Source organism: Lepisosteus oculatus, chromosome 2, assembly GCF_040954835.1.
Source record: "Lepisosteus oculatus isolate fLepOcu1 chromosome 2, fLepOcu1.hap2, whole genome shotgun sequence".
Taxonomy (NCBI): Eukaryota; Metazoa; Chordata; class Actinopteri; order Semionotiformes; family Lepisosteidae; genus Lepisosteus; species Lepisosteus oculatus.
This window is the reverse complement of record NC_090697.1, coordinates 50,584,762-50,600,807: the sequence shown is the minus strand read 5'-3', so window position 1 is coordinate 50,600,807 and position 16,046 is coordinate 50,584,762. Positions and strand designations below refer to the sequence as shown.

General features: G+C 36.0%; 1 protein-coding gene across 1 annotated transcript; it reads right to left on the bottom strand.

Annotated features, from left to right (window-relative positions):
- Positions 1–1,589: 1,589 nt before the first annotated feature.
- iyd (iodotyrosine deiodinase) lies at positions 1,590–15,781 on the bottom strand. Its single transcript, XM_006625819.3, has 5 exons — positions 15,467–15,781; positions 9,576–9,767; positions 6,486–6,645; positions 4,803–4,959; positions 1,590–4,475 (listed from the first exon to the last, which is right to left on the bottom strand). The coding sequence occupies exons 1-5, from the start codon at positions 15,651–15,653 to the stop codon at positions 4,293–4,295; spliced, it is 879 nt and encodes a 292-aa protein (XP_006625882.2). The 5' UTR covers positions 15,654–15,781; the 3' UTR covers positions 1,590–4,292.
- Positions 15,782–16,046: the final 265 nt, after the last annotated feature.

Genomic DNA, 16,046 nt, shown 5'->3' with positions numbered 1-16,046 from the left:
AAAGAATCACCTAAGCCACTTTTGTCTTAAGCTAACCATAAGAAATACTGAAGTGCAACATGGTATAAAATGGTAGCCACCAAAACATAAAAGGAACTGCATTCTTAGATTAGTAAGAACATTTCTAAATAATATAAAGTAATTTAAAACTAATAATTTGATATGACATCTTCATAACTAAAACCAATAAGGGCTTTGTCTGCTAAATGTGCGACTCCTCATAAACGCAACATACAGTTCAACAAGTAGCTGGGAATGGCTAATGTCTAGACGGTCCCCAGAATTGTGGTAGTTTGATACTATAATTGCAATTCAGGCATGATGTAACATGGTGCTTTGTCATTTTTCTTTCTTACATAAAAGTACTAGTGAAGCACAGAACTATTCGACAGATGGCTTTAGTGTAGAAATTCTGATGATTACGAAGACTTCAATTAAACCAATAGCAGTGTGTAAAGATTGTTCTCGCATTTTTCACTGATACTACCTCTATTTATACTGTAGTTCACACCTCCGCTCAATAATTCTTCTTATTATGAAACAATTTTAAATATTGCAGTTTTACACTGTTGTGAAATTACAGACTGTAAAGCAAGTAAAAGGGTAAATTAATGCTTTCCAAGGACATTGCTCTGACAAACAGGAGGCACTTCTTTACACAAGGTGTTGAAGTATTATAGAACAACTACCAGTCGTGTTGTTTAAGTATATACCCTGGCTTCTTTCAAGAGACAGCTGGTTGAGATCTTCTGGTCACCTAGCCACTAGCTGCTGAATGGCCTCCTCTCATTTTTAAAAATTATTTGTTTATTTCTGGCCTTAAGTTCTTAATATTGATGGAGGAATTTGGCAAAAAAACAAAATCAATTTTCACTGTACACATGAAAAACTCTAGTAAACCACATACAGTAACTGGACAAATGCAGAACTAGATAAAACTGCGCAATTCTGTTGTGCCTGTGTAAATACTACTCAAACAAGGCAATTAAGCATAGCAATAGAGAGGCATTATTCTTCTCTATTATATGTTAAATGTACTGTGCAAACAAATATTATTTAGTTAACATGAGGCTAATTTTGATTCCGAATTTTACTTGTATGCTGTGTTCTACCTTCAGATGGGAGCAGTGTTCTGTAAATTTTGATTTTCATCTAAAAGAATCTTTGCGTTGCTCTCAGTTAAGATATGACCTTGTAAAGTACAGACTCATGAATTTTTTCCAACAGTTATGCTGTCCTCTTGAAATCCTCTGTGCTTATCTCTGTCGTGCAGGAATAATATGAGTGTATGTTTTTTTACACTGTCATGGCTGGGGACATCTACAATAATGACATGAATGGCTGGTTAGAATCTCAGATGGAGGAAAAATATCTGTATCAAGGCTAAAAAATTATCCTTACTCCCTGTAACTTCCTCTCACAAATGTATGGATCTAATGTCACAAATCTGCAAGGGTTTTGATATACATCTGTGTTTATGTGACCATCAAAAAGCTAAAAAATATAATATTCGCAATACTGAAAATAGAGGCTTACTAGCACAGAGAATTTCTAGTACATTTAGAAACTTAACTTTTCACATACCCTTTGTTTACCATCTTGTCGCAGGGCAAGGTCTACTGCAGGTCTACTGAGCATGTTGTACTTCACAAGTACTGTACCTCTAGAATATGCTGTGTGTTTTTCTACTGTACCATGTTTAGTTTTTATTTTAAGGTATTACTATATGCTAATAAATGTCTCTTCACTGTGTAGGTGTTAACATGTTAGGAAGTAACACTTAATACAATTTAGTAAGATACAGAAGTAATTTAAGCCTTTCCGTTTAAATGCAGAGTGATGTTCTGAGCTATCTTCAGTGGTCTGTGGGAAGCTGGGCTCAACATTGTTTTAAAGGAAGAGTAAAGGCTCCACCTACAGGTAGAATGAATATTGCAGATGTAAATCAATTAAAACAGGGAGTTGGATGTTATTGCACAACAGACAGAAGTGTTAAGAAGTAAGCTTCATTACCACAAATATAACTTTTCTTATTTTAAAACAGTTTTATGAACCAAAATATACATTCAAGTTGTCTTATAACTTGTTAATATATTTTTTCACCAGTATGAAAAGGTGGACAATAAGATAGATTCACATATTGTACTTCAATCTATTGAACAGATTTACAAGTCTCCTGGAAATTCTAAAATACAATGTAAAAAACAGGTTTGATGAAAAATAAGTTTTTGTTTCAACCACCAAGAAATGTTTTTAAAATAACATTAAGGTTAATACATTCAACATTAACCCAGTCATATTAACACTTTTTCAGAATATATAAACCATATGAATGTTGATTAATTTGACTCATTATGCCAAATTCTTAAATATTTGTTTATATCACGCAACAATGACAAGGAAGAAACCTGTATATAAGACCTGTATTGGGAACACAAACCAGAGGACTCAAGAGGAAGCTACAGTATGTACAGTAGAAGTACAGTACATACTGTAGGGTGCCTTGAAAAATATTCAGACCCATTCTATGATGTCCCATTGTGTGAAATTACAAAATGCTACACACCCATTTTTTAAATAGAATATTTTATTCAACACATGAATGCTTAAACTGAAGAATTCTAAGGTAAGATATATTGCAGTAAAAGGCAGCACGAGGAAAAACTTAAATGTTAGTTGCATACTGTAAGTATGCAGACCTGTAAACGTAATATTTGGTGGAAGCACTAAAGCAGTTATTACAGCTGCAAGTGGGTGAATCTCAACCAATTTTTCACACTGACTTGGTGTATTTTTGCTTGTGCTCTTATGCGGTTTTACTCAAACTCTCTCAGGTTGATTGGGGAATATTTATGGGCAGCAGTTTTCAAGCTTGCTACAGATTTACAATAAGACTCAAGTCAGAACTTTACTGTACCTCAAGAACATTCACATTCTTTTTTGTTAAGCCACTACAATGTAGCTTTGGCCTTCTGCTTTGGATTATTGTCCAGGTGAAAGAAACTTTTTCACAGTTTTAAGTTTTAAGCAGACAGAAGGATTTCTTCTAGGATCTTCCAATACCTTTACCACATTTTTGCAAGATCACACCTGTCAAAAAAAACATGTGGTCTTCAAAATAGCTTATATTTTGTGATGACTTTCTTCCTGCCACCCTGCCATACAGGTTAGTCATGTCAATTGATCTGGATATTGTTGAGTGATACACATTTTCTCCCAACCCAGTCTCTGAATTCTGTAACTCTTTCATAGTTGTTGTTGCCCTACAATAGCATCCCAAACCTGATCTAGGCATCTGAATGGTATGATACGCCTATAACTGGGAAGATTGTGCTCATAGGGATATCCAGAGACTAAAAGAAGTTTTGTACCCTTTGCCTGATCTGTTTTTCAATTTTATCCCTGCTTTGCTTTTAAAGCTTCTTTGTCTTCAGTTGTTGAGTCTTTGCTTGAAGTTCACTACATAGCCAAAGATAATCACAGAAAAAGACATTATTACACACAGAAGCCACTCAGCTGAATTGTGTACATTGTGCATATAGTGTAACAAACATACAGGTAATTGCTATTTCAAAGTGTCAGAACTGCAAGCTTTAAAGCAAACAAGTGTGAAAACTGTGGAACTTTTGCATGGCAGTGTAAAACTGAAAACAGGAGGTATTCACGCAAAATGTTGTGGGAACAAGCTATCCAGTCATGTTATTAAAGCTGATACCCTGGCTTCTATCAATAAAAAGTTGGATGATATTCTTTCTATCTAATATACTACAAGTAATATTATCTACTACAAAACAGGCTATATGAGCCAAAAGGCCTTCCCTTTAACTTTTTTGTTCTTGTATTGATTTACAATTAGGATGTGATTACATATTAGGTATGAAAACAAATTATATTAAATTTAAAATTCAGGATTACACCTCAGTACAGTTGCTTCATGACCTCACATGGAAATAAAAACAAATGAATTATGAAAGTATTGCATGTTTTTTCTGGATATTAGGTTGCACACAAGAACTAATTTACTTCTGAACAAATGAATGACATAATCGGCTGTCCACTTGGCCAGACAGAAGTGAGAACAGTAAACAGCTGATCAGTATTATGAGTTTACTGCGCAAAGTTATCCTATTTAAAGTCCATGACCATCTAAGAAGAATTAAGAGCTATGCTGTAAATAATGTGCAGGTATACTACAGCTTACCTGACCTATTATTCCTCAGTGCTATAGAATATTCAGCTTAGGTCTGAACAGAAGTTGTATAAGGTGAGTTCCACACATCTTCCAGGGTTTATTACACAAATACCATGATTTCTTCCAAGTTCTTGCGTTTTAGGTCAGGAACCGTAGCGTCTTCTGTGGGATAACCCACTGGCAGCAGCAACAACAGCTTTTCATTCGCTGGACGCTGGAGGAGAACACGCAGTTTTGGGCCACAGTTTAAAGGTGTAGACGTCACTGTTACCAGACCTGCATTCTGAGGAACAAAACACAGACATCATGTATTTTTTAAAAAAGGGGGGCATTTACAGTACCTACTGTATTTTCTTCAGAATAGTAACAAAATGAGACATGTAAAGGTTTTACATATTGTAAAACGTTTGATGTATAATGTGTATAAAGATACTGTAACTGTAATAACTAGGACACTGATTTTATATGTCATGCAAAAGATAGCACAACAGCCTATAATCTTGCAAAGTTCTGTCATGTGATACCTTAGCATCTCACATGAGGAGGAGCATGACATTCCGAGACACTGGGGCACGAGCAGCATTGTGCTGATGTACTGTATTTAAAATACCTGCAGTGCAGCAAGAAGCATCCCACAGGAGATAGAAACACTGATTTCATTGTAGTAATGGGTTTTCTTTTTTCCACTGGAGTTAATTCCATATATTTGCTTGAATATGAGGATGAGATAAGGAGCAGTGTCAAGATAATCTTTAACCCAGTTTGTTCTGAAACAACAACAGCAATAATAATACAATAATAATTACAATAGTAATCACCATCATTAGAAAAATAATTAAAGATCCTAGCTTGATGTGAGCCAGTGTCAGAATATACTGAGGTCAGTGGGACCAGGCCTGGGAAAATCTGTTGTAAATACACACACAAAAACTTTTATCTCCTAATTAATTCATGCCTCAAATTGTATTATTGTTTTATTTTTACTTCAGCATTCTATGGTATTGCTTATATCTACAGGGAACAAAATACTATATAATACAAAATACTATGGAAAAATCCTGTCAAACATGACAATTTACTTATATTTTTCACCACTAACCTAGCTTAATAACTGTAATGAAAATGTGTGAACACCTTTATTAAGAAAAATAGTCTCTTTTGGATCAAGCACACCTTCAACTGAAGTAGCACCAGGGATGTTTTACTTATACCCAGTATACAGAATGAGAAAGGTGTTTTAAGCCCCACCACCTTTGATGGACACTGAACTTCTGTTTGTTTTATATTAATAAAAACAAATTTGCAGGCTTTGTAATCCACAAGGAGGAGCTGCTGTGGTATATACAGTATCCGCACTGTGATTCAGCTCCAGGATTTATGTTAAAGGGCTCCATTCACAAAAGGGTTTTAGGCAATAAATTGAAGGTATTGTAGCAAGTTTGAGCAGAGACCATCTTGAGCCATCCCCCCACAATAACTCCTGTTCAAAGGGTTTACTTTGATTCAGCTTCAATCCATCAAGGGATTACTATACAAAAGCTGAAAACATATTGCAGCAAAACACAGTTTCTTTAGGAAATCGCTTCGGCTGCTGGGAATGTGAAGCTAGTTACGCTAACCATCCAATGTAGACAGAACTCGCAACTTTTTTTCTGAAATTGTAACATAACCAATGTCTTATGTATTTCCAAATAAGGAATTGGTGAAACTGACCTCATCCTCAAAATACAGAAAATGTTTTTTTTAATTATCATTAAAGCTATCAGTAAATGAAGTTCAAACCACACCAATCCCCAAAAACACAGTAAATAACATTTTAATAAGCAGGAAGGAAGTCCAAATCATTTACTAACATTATTGTTATTTCTTTGCATGTCCAGGTAACCATACTTTTCTGACTTGTTTGTCAATCTGTTTTTATGTAAACAAAATCTTGATAAACAAATAATTAAATGTCATTGGTGAGAACAGCTTAGAAATCAAAAGGGTCTTCTGTTTAACATAAGTTTATGTATAACCTTTGATGATTAATTCAGTGCTGATAAACTATCATTGGTTAGGGGAGGGATTTTGACCCCTATTTGCCTGGAAATGCTGGAACAATGTCATTACACTCCAGTAAAGCAGTGATCTGAAAAACCCCGTCAGAATTAGATATATATTTCCCAGTAGAATGTCTTAGAATAGAATTTTTAAAAGTACAGCACATCAAAGCATAACTCTAATGTGTGAAAAGGTAACAGCAGTAAAAACTACAGGTCCAGGTGACTTCTGTTACTCATGTTCTTCTCACCTTAGTCTCTGCAGATCGCCGACCCATTTCTCTCCCATCCGCTGTTTGTAGTTAACCTCTTCCTCCTCCTCGACAATCTCGCGGATCATGTGCTTAGTTTCGGGATCTGCCACTACCACATATGTCCAAGGCTCTGTGTGAGCGCCGCTTGGAGCCGTGCCTGTCATACATTCAACAGAGAAATCATAGTGTTGTCCCTTATCTCTGTCAGCCACCATACAGAGATCTGAGCAGAGGTATAAGTCAGATTGCAGGATAGATACAGTATGTACTGCCTGAATACTGTCTTTTTAAAGTCTGTTTTTCACATATATTTCGCTTATATTTCACATTCTTGTGAGTTCAATTATTTTTTTAACTTTACAAGGTAATTATACATTTCTTACATTGTGCTCCAGTAATTTTTTTTTCTGTGAAACTTCAACAAAGTTTAATAAATAGACTTGTCCTTCAACAAAAGTACATATTAAATAGGTCTCGACCATTGTTGGTTTACATGAACATCTTTATCTTTAAATAAAATACACTATAGGCATTTAATGCTAAAAGCATCTGTTTACTGAAGTGCCAGACTCCTGTTTTCAATCTGAACTGTCACTGCTGATCAGATACATGAATCCTGTTCTACTGATATCTTTAGATTTGTGCTAAAACCATCTCTCCTCTGAATAAAGATCACCGGATAAATTAAATTATAACCTGATATCTTTAGATTTATTGTAGGAGTAGTACTTTTTTCTTACTGGCAAGAGCAATCACAACTGAATATAATGCACTGTGAAAAAAAATGTATTTCTAAGAGATGAGAATCAACTGCTAAATCAATACATTTTCCATCAAGAAGATGTACACTTGATATATAGTAGAGGTTTACCAGCATGGCGTTTTTCAATATTAATCTGTAATTATGTAATGTTAATTCATCCCCATAATTTACCAGAATAAATATGTAGAATTAATTTCATTTGAAACCCATGAGTTATGTCTACTCCAATTTATTCACCTCCCAGAAAGCACATGCCTATATCATGGGATAAATCTGATTGTTATTCTAAATTGTCACTTTGTCTGGCCTTTGATAGATCTTGAAGATTGAGTACCTCTTTACTAGATGTTATCAGATAAAAAAATCACATTTCAAAACAATAACTATTTGGCATCATTTGGACCTAATCAAAGTTCCAATATGTCCTATATTGTAGGACAATCGTATTCCAAGTTCTAGTGAGCTTCTGCTAATAAGGTTTGGGATTTCTAAGAACACAGACATTATGATCAATGATGTGCAACAGATGCATAACTAGATTTGAATTTTGATTAATCAGAGAAAAAAACAGCAGATGTTTTGGTTTATCCCATTGCAGTCAATCTTCTTTAGTAGCAATATACAGATACAGGTTAACAAGCCTAAATTCCCATTTTACCTAAACCCTTGAGAACAGTAGTAGCACCAATCATACAATATTAACCAGTGTTAATATTGTGTTTCTGCCGTTTACTGAGCATTTTGGAATCAACTGGGGAGACGTGTCATACTTTGCAATTACGTCCAAAGTAGAACAAATTTTGTTTATGATGAAATTATCATAAACTGTTGCTCCATGTACTTTAACGTCTACAAAATGTGTAATTAAGGATGGTGTCAATAGATGTTATAGAATGTTGACTTCCAACAGCATTGAAATTATATAACAGACCATTAGACAATTCTCCATTTTTTATATCTTTTACACATCTACTTAAAGAGCAAATATTAACCCTAAAGTTGAACAAATTAAGCTAACAGCAAAATACATAATTGCAGGTACTACTGTATATAATAAGCACCTGCTTTGCACCAGTTGTTTGCCATGACAGGATCCAGCTCCTCTACAACCCTGAACTGGGTGAAGCGGTTAGAATATACTGTACATGGATGTATATTATGTTCCTAGAAAAACTATCATATTTAAAAAACAATTCTAACATATTTGTCAACAAACTGTGCTTATCAATCATCTAGTAATGCACAAACATTTATGTAGAGTACATATATTTTGCAAGAGCACATAGTATAGTTTATACAGTAAATTACAGATACAGTAGCAAGATATCTAATTGTTGCACATTTCAACTTTTACAATTTTAGCCAATTAATATGTCTTTGTCAACCTCATAAAGCTTGATTTGGCTAATGTTGTGATTACTTATGGGCTGTTTTCAAAAGATACATTACATAGGGTGAGCTGGATATTTTATAGAAAATATATTGTCTGGCAGAAATGTGAAAACAGCTGATCTAGGAGAAAATAGCCAACAATCGTATTTATCTTCTTTGGGTAAAAAAAAGGTCACTTGTTTCCAGTGATTCATATCCAATCACCTCAAGGTACAATGTAGCTCTGAGAAATCTTTCCAGCTGTGACTAATGTTATTTAAAGTAGCCACACATTCAAGAGGTTGACCTATGCAGTGGTTTAGAGTTGTTTCAAAATGTCACTAAACCTTTACAAAAAAAGGGATCCATTCAAATTCCTTACCATGTTTGCTAAAGCAAGTCATCTTAATCATGTGTACATGAAATGTTGCTTATTGTAACATATATAGTATACTGTATATAACATATAACACACTATCCTTCTAAATAGAACATGTCTCTCATGGCTATCTTTTACCACACAAAGGGGGCTTGTCCAAATTTTGTAATAGAGTTGTTAATGAATGCTGTGGAACACTTTGGTGTTTTCACCTTAGACCTAATTAGACAGAAGTGGCAGCCTGAGAACATTCATCAGTCTTCTGCCTCAGAGGCCATGAACAGATTTCTTCAAATTTGAACAGATATTTAGTTCAGCCCTGAATTGTGTTTGCATAGCTCTTAGAGAAAGTTTTCAGGCTGCCTGCTGGCACTGTGCCTGATTGCAGAGAGCACCATGGTCTGCATTCTGTCTTGATTACTACACACTGCAGTCTTTTAAAGAGAAGACAGATAAAACAAGTCTTTGTATCTCACCAAGGACAAGCTAACAAGAGAAGAGTCTGTCATGCTTCAGATCAGAATGTTCCAATTCCAATATTTAGAATATAAGGAGAAGGTATGTCCTAATGCACCTGCTGTTCTGATGACATTGTCGATAACCTCCCTTGGCACTGGCTTGGAACTGATGAATCTGACAGACCTCCTCTTGTTCATCAGCTGGTAAAACTGCTGAGAGCGCTGCAACATTTCATCTTTGGAGAACCTCAGGGGGGAATATGGGACGTGAGCAACATTGCTCTCACTGTCAGCCCATTCATCGTCAGCTAAACAAAACAGAAATTAACAGCAAATTAGTTTAAGATGACACATCTGCAGCACAAAGTGATTAACTATTTTATCAGAGTCTCCTACTTCACTTTAAACATGTTCATATACAGCTGGAATATACAGTGAGTTCGAATACATTGTATCCCTGACATGGTCTAAATTCTAAATTTCTGTTCCTGTTTTCCTTAAACCTCCATCTACCAGTGCTATAGTTATAAAACATGGAGCTGCAAATATGAAAGTATTCGATAGGTGGGTATCCTTACAACAGCCTGCCTACGGAAATTTAACGGGGATCAGCTTGCAGGCATTTAAGAATTCAAGTTTAAAATTCTCTCTTTTGACCTCCTGTGGTTGATAGTACAGTAGGTGGCTGTAACAGTTCCAAAAGGGTCACCACTTGACAAGAACCTAACTGGACTTACAGTTTTGAGAGAGTATGTGAAGGGTTCACTTGGTTGTAAGGGTCTGATTGTTTTGGAGTGTGGACATTGTGGTTTTTGGTATAAAAAGGGTGTGTCAAAGAAAGGCGAACACAGTATCAGATAAATCAACTTCTGGTACATTTTCCATTTGTGTTCTTGTATTGTATTTTGCCAGCTATCTTATTTGGCATCCTGAAACTATTCTGTGCCTTTTGAAAAAATAGTATATTCATTTTGAATGAGGGAGGCAGGTTAAAACAAGATGAAGGCCCTTGACTGAACCACATTTCACACAGAGCAATGGAAAATCTGCCATCGTCAGTCACCTGACCAGACAGAGGAAGATGATTGCTCAAGTGACATTTAAAATCAGCATGCAGATGCTTTGGGTGCTGATCTGTGCCTGATGTCTGAGAAAGACGTCAGCTCCTCTGCTTTGCACTGAACCAGAAGACCAGAAGGAGAGAAGTCTACTTATTTCTGATGGACCAACCAGCTGTGGGACCATGGACTCATGTGAACATTTGTTCACTTTGTGAACTTTGTGGGTTTTTGAGAACTTTCAGAAATGAACTTTGAAGATGGTAAGCAGCTTAGCTGCTTTGCTCTACCTATATAGAAGGATATTAGAACATGTTTAGGTAAAGTTCAAAAAGAAGCTTAGAGTTTTGTTTTGAATATGTTTTATTACTGTAAGTAAAGGATTTTTTTTACCTTACTGTACATCTGTGTGTGTGTCATGGATGTCTGAAGGACTAGCTGTGGAAAGACAAGGAGAGACCCTATGTGTAGTGGTAAAAGGGGCAACACGGAGGTTTGCCCAGGCTTAGAGGGTTTAGATGATGTTGGAATAGAAACCTACTGTATGCCCTCAGGCCACGGACGTGGGGCGACCTGGTGCTAGGCGGGTTTCAGGACATCCATACCCTCAATGCTGAGCCAGGAGCAGAGCAGACACAGGACATAAATAGGCTACATGACAAAACACCCCAGAAAGACATGAACAATAACAGGGAACAAGGAACAGGACAGAAGTAGTGCGCCCTCTAGGTGTACAGGGCGTGACGGTGTGTTTCGCAGTGACTTGCTTACATAAAGATCCTAAAGGCACCCTGCCCCCGAGTAGGTCATAATTTGTAGCTTCAACTTTACTTGGATAAGCCAATTGTCTATTTTAAATACATGCATTTGGAAACATTTAATCTATTCAATTTTAGTTAGGAGATTTTAATATATTGTATATACTAAATGTGGATTGGAGTTACAGTAGAAGTGTTGTGATCAATAGATTTGGAGGCTTTTTATATAACTTAAATGTCATTGCAACACTACATTGTTTATGGACCTGTTGGACTCAAAGGGCATCCTTTGAAAATTGTTAAGGTTGTTTTATTATATCACTTCGAGGAAATAAAGAAGCACAAAGATATGTGTTGTCAGAATGCAAAATAAAATTTTGTGAAGACCCTGTCCCAAGACACACAGAATGGTCATTTTACAAAACCTTTAGCATTTGTTAAGTTTCCAGTCTGATTCTGCTGACTGAAGATAACAGTTATAAATGAGAGCTGGCTATTAGTTTTTTCCTAAGTACATTTCACAAGTAATAAAATTGAATGGTCCATTTACTGTCAATGATGTTCATACGTACTGTATATGTGCCTTTCAGGAAGAGTTATTTCCGGACCCTATGCAGACGGCACAATCCGGGGTAAAGTGAGAAAACATGGGGAAAAAAGCATGCAGGATACAGGGATGAGGATAGGGGAGCTTGTCCATGGAGTGCTGGTGGTCTGGGGAGGTGTGACCAAGGCAAACGATCCAGGAATGAGTCAAATGGGAAATCCAAAACTGCACAAAAAATCCAAGGCCAGGCGATCCATCCGAGAACGACGATAAAAATCCAGAACCGGGTCGGGACCGGCAGGGGAAATGGGAACAGGAACAGAAACTAAAACCATAACGGAGCCAGGCACATCCAGGTCCCGGGCTCGCATGATGTGGGAACCAATGCAGAGCCCGCATTAACGTCTGCATCTGGCTTTTAAGAGGGAACTGAAAAGGGGCTGGAACATGGAACAGGTGCGGGAGATGAAACTAACAAGGAAGGGCTGGAGCGCCCTTAAGAGGAGGGGCTGCGATCATGACAGTGCTTTGTTATTAACACAATACCACAAAACATACTAGAATTGTCAGATGTCCCCACAGCTCTTGTGTACCTTTGATGAGTATTTGAGTCTTTTGCGTGAGGTGTCTGCATCAGGCACTGCATAATAATCAAAGCTAATGTCCTGATGTGATTGTTTCAGCTCTCTTCTGTGCTTAGGGTTGTCCATATAATATTTTATGTAAAGAATGCTTACTTCAATATGGAAGGGCTCTTGTTATGAACAGTTCAAATGAAAATGCTGTAAAGCTGCAGAGCTCATTTTTTAATTTTAAATTTCACATTTCTACTGAATACATTTCCCAAGTACCAGTAAACCACTTGTATTATTTGCTGTTCCACATTGGAATAAGTGCCACTTCTGATTTAGTGCAAGCTCTAATGCAGCCCATTAACCAGCCATAAATATTGAAGAGATGAAAGTCAAGAAGATCTGTTGACAAAACTCTGCTTCAAAGAAGACAAAATAAAAGACAGAACAAAATGTTTTTATGCATATGATCAACTGCTGTTGAAGCTTTCTGGTGATTAACAGCCCTGAGTTAATCAAAAACATTCATGATACTGCAGTATCAATTTAATTTATTTGTCGTGATTGTACTTTCTGAGATAACTGACATAAGATTAATAATGAAAATCAGTGACTTAAATTAATCCTTTTCCCCTTGCTGCTTCCTAAGTACTCAGAGAAGAATGGTTGTAATGGAAATGATTGAAAAATGTGTTCTTCCGTGATTCATTGACACCTGGCTATATTTGGCACTTCTATATTCCTCTTTACCCTCGTTTCTGTAATTCTGGGAAGGATATCACCATACAGTCTTGTCAACCAGATTACTTGTACTTTTTTTCTGATTGAAATCTATTTTTTTTTCTTGGAGAAAATGAATGACCATGCAATTTAAACTGATACCATATTTAATTAGAAATTTATAGTCAATATATAATCAACTAGAAAAATGAAAAAATTGACTTTCCAGATTTGTCTTCCAACATTTTTCCTCCCTAAGTCAAACACTAAGCCAAGTTTAAAACATTTATTTTAAAAAATCAAAGTGAATGTAAATGAGAAATCATCGATCCTGTGTATTTTCTTTTGCTAGAGTTGATACAGTAAATAGCAAAAGAGCTCACTGATTCAAGAATCTCATTTGATCACTTGAGAAGGCTCTCAAGGATTCCGGTTCAACACATTGCTACACATGAAGCTTTATGTAAAAACGTTGCAGAGGAATGTCTCTTATTTTCAATGCTTAATGCACATTATCTATAATTCTGCATGTGTTCCCAAGTCAGACAATGAGTTATATTTTTAGGGATTTCAGGTGTAATAATGCCTAAACAATACCTGTGCATTTTCCAAAAAAAAGATGTTACTTTTTGTTACTTTTCTAATATGTAAGGGCTGGATGCCGTTTTTACAGAAATCATATTGTTTTAATATATTAGTAAGATGTGCTGCAGTGGTTAACATTGAACCTTGGGTTCAGTTCATGGGGAACTAACTGCATGGAGTTCATGTGTTCTCCCATTGATTGCATGGGTTTCCTCCTGGTGCTCTGGATTCCTCACCCAATCCAACGAAATACTTGTAGTTAACTGGCTTCTGTGTCTGTGTCTGTGTGAGTCCTGCAATGGACTGTTGTCCAGTCCAGGGCATATCCTGCCTTGTTGCTTGCCGGGAAAGGCTCTGGCTCGCCCAGACACAAAGCAGTTAAAAAATGTATGGATGGATGAAAAGTAGATATTTACTGTATAACCTTGATGTTTGAGGCAGTTAGAGTTTGGCTTTTAAAGTTGGAAACACAGCTGACTTTCAGTTTAATGTAGTGAGTCCCCATTTTCTTTGTCAACCATACAAAGAATTTGCTTGATTCCACCCTACTAAAGCTATAAAAAGTTTGATTAGCAGCATGAAATTGCATACATTGAAACGTTCACCTTTTAAGTGAGTCTTTTATCTCAGTGCGGGTAAATGTTAGAGGTACAATTATAGCAATTAAGCCCTTGTCATTTCAGGTTGTGTTTTTTTAATATATACCTTCTTACTGTAGTTTTTGTATTTTCTTTTGTGATATGACTCACTGCAAGAGGTTTCCATGCAAAGGAAAAAATAAATGAAATCGCTGACTTTTACTGTTCAATTCAGTTCAATATCTCTGCAACATAAGTGCAAACATTTTGAAGTCAATGCAAAAATTGCATTTTAATAAAGATTATGTAAAAATGATGTCATAAATGAGCTGTGTGGTGATCAGTAGACAAAAATCAGTACAAAAAAAATTAACTCCAAAAAAAATCCCTCAAAATGTACTTTGAAAACAGAAAAAGAAGAGGGTAAGGATCAGCAGTATCTGAACGTAAACATATTTACAGTCTATACCACCTGATTATGTTAATATAAACCGTGTATTAAGAATATGGTATAGTATACTGCACTTGCACAGTCGAAGCGTTTTGCTATGGTTAACTAATTGATTCAGAATTAAGTGACATTAATCTTTAGTCTAACACTAGAAAAACATTCAATATATTTTTAGTTTGTCTTTTGCCTTCCTTGGTTGACGTCTCTTCAGTTCATGCTTCTTTCTGTCTAAATATTTAACGGAACAGTTTTCTGAGTTGAAGTAAGGTCAAAGTATGACTGAGTAGGCTCAGAAAAAGTCTTTTTGATCCACTTATCGAATTCTAACATGAATTTTGTAACAAGAGTGATGTACAGAACATATTCAGAGGTTGCAGATACCCATTAATTTGCTTAAAAGTTAAAAGTTAAAATTAAAAATCTTCAGAATCTTCTTGAAGTTAAAGATTTGGATTTCCAGATTATGATCGAGCGTGACAAATTTCTCAGTTACCTTTGATTTCCATTTCAATATTTGCCATTCCTTCTTTAAAATTATTTGACTACAGGCACTATTGTAATTTCTATGATGACTGCTATCATCTTGTATGCATTAATAACAAATTAAGAAAATAATCAGCAAAAGAAATAATGTAGTAAGTCCGTACATTAAAAAAATTATTAAACCTTTTTAATAATGTTGTCACAGCAGGAGTAACATCTTTCTGGAAATGTCAATCAAAATTTTTTAATGATTACCTTCAGCTCTGGGGTTTATCTCTGTGTTGTCTTGAAGATCTTCATCTACCCAGGGTTTGGCTGTAGCAGGGGGTTTGAACTTCTTCTTTGTGACTTGATTTTTTTTCTGTGACCCTCTCAAAATGAAAAGGACAACAACACATAAAATGGCCACAAACACTGGAGTCAGAGAAGAGAAAAGAGCCATAGTCCTCGAGTGCAATGTGAGGCAATGTGCTTCTTTTCACAAACTGGAACATTTCACAGGCTGAAGAGGAGCGCACCAGCAAGAACAAACAATCTCTCCACCCTGAACTGCAGAACAGTGGACCTTGAAAATGGAAGGTTTGTAACAGAGAGTTATCGCCTATCTTTAGGGTAATTATTAAACAAAGTTGCTGACAACTGCACAAAAAACTGCAAAATCACAGGGACAAAGATCTTAACACTGCATTGTTTTTAGGTTGCTGCAGTGACCTTTTCGATTAACTTCACTGCATCTAAGTTTTGAGCTGCAACACCAACACTTACTGTAAAAGAACTGCTGCGAAGATAAGTTGCTAATGGCATAATGGGATAAACATCTAATTAGTTTTACTTC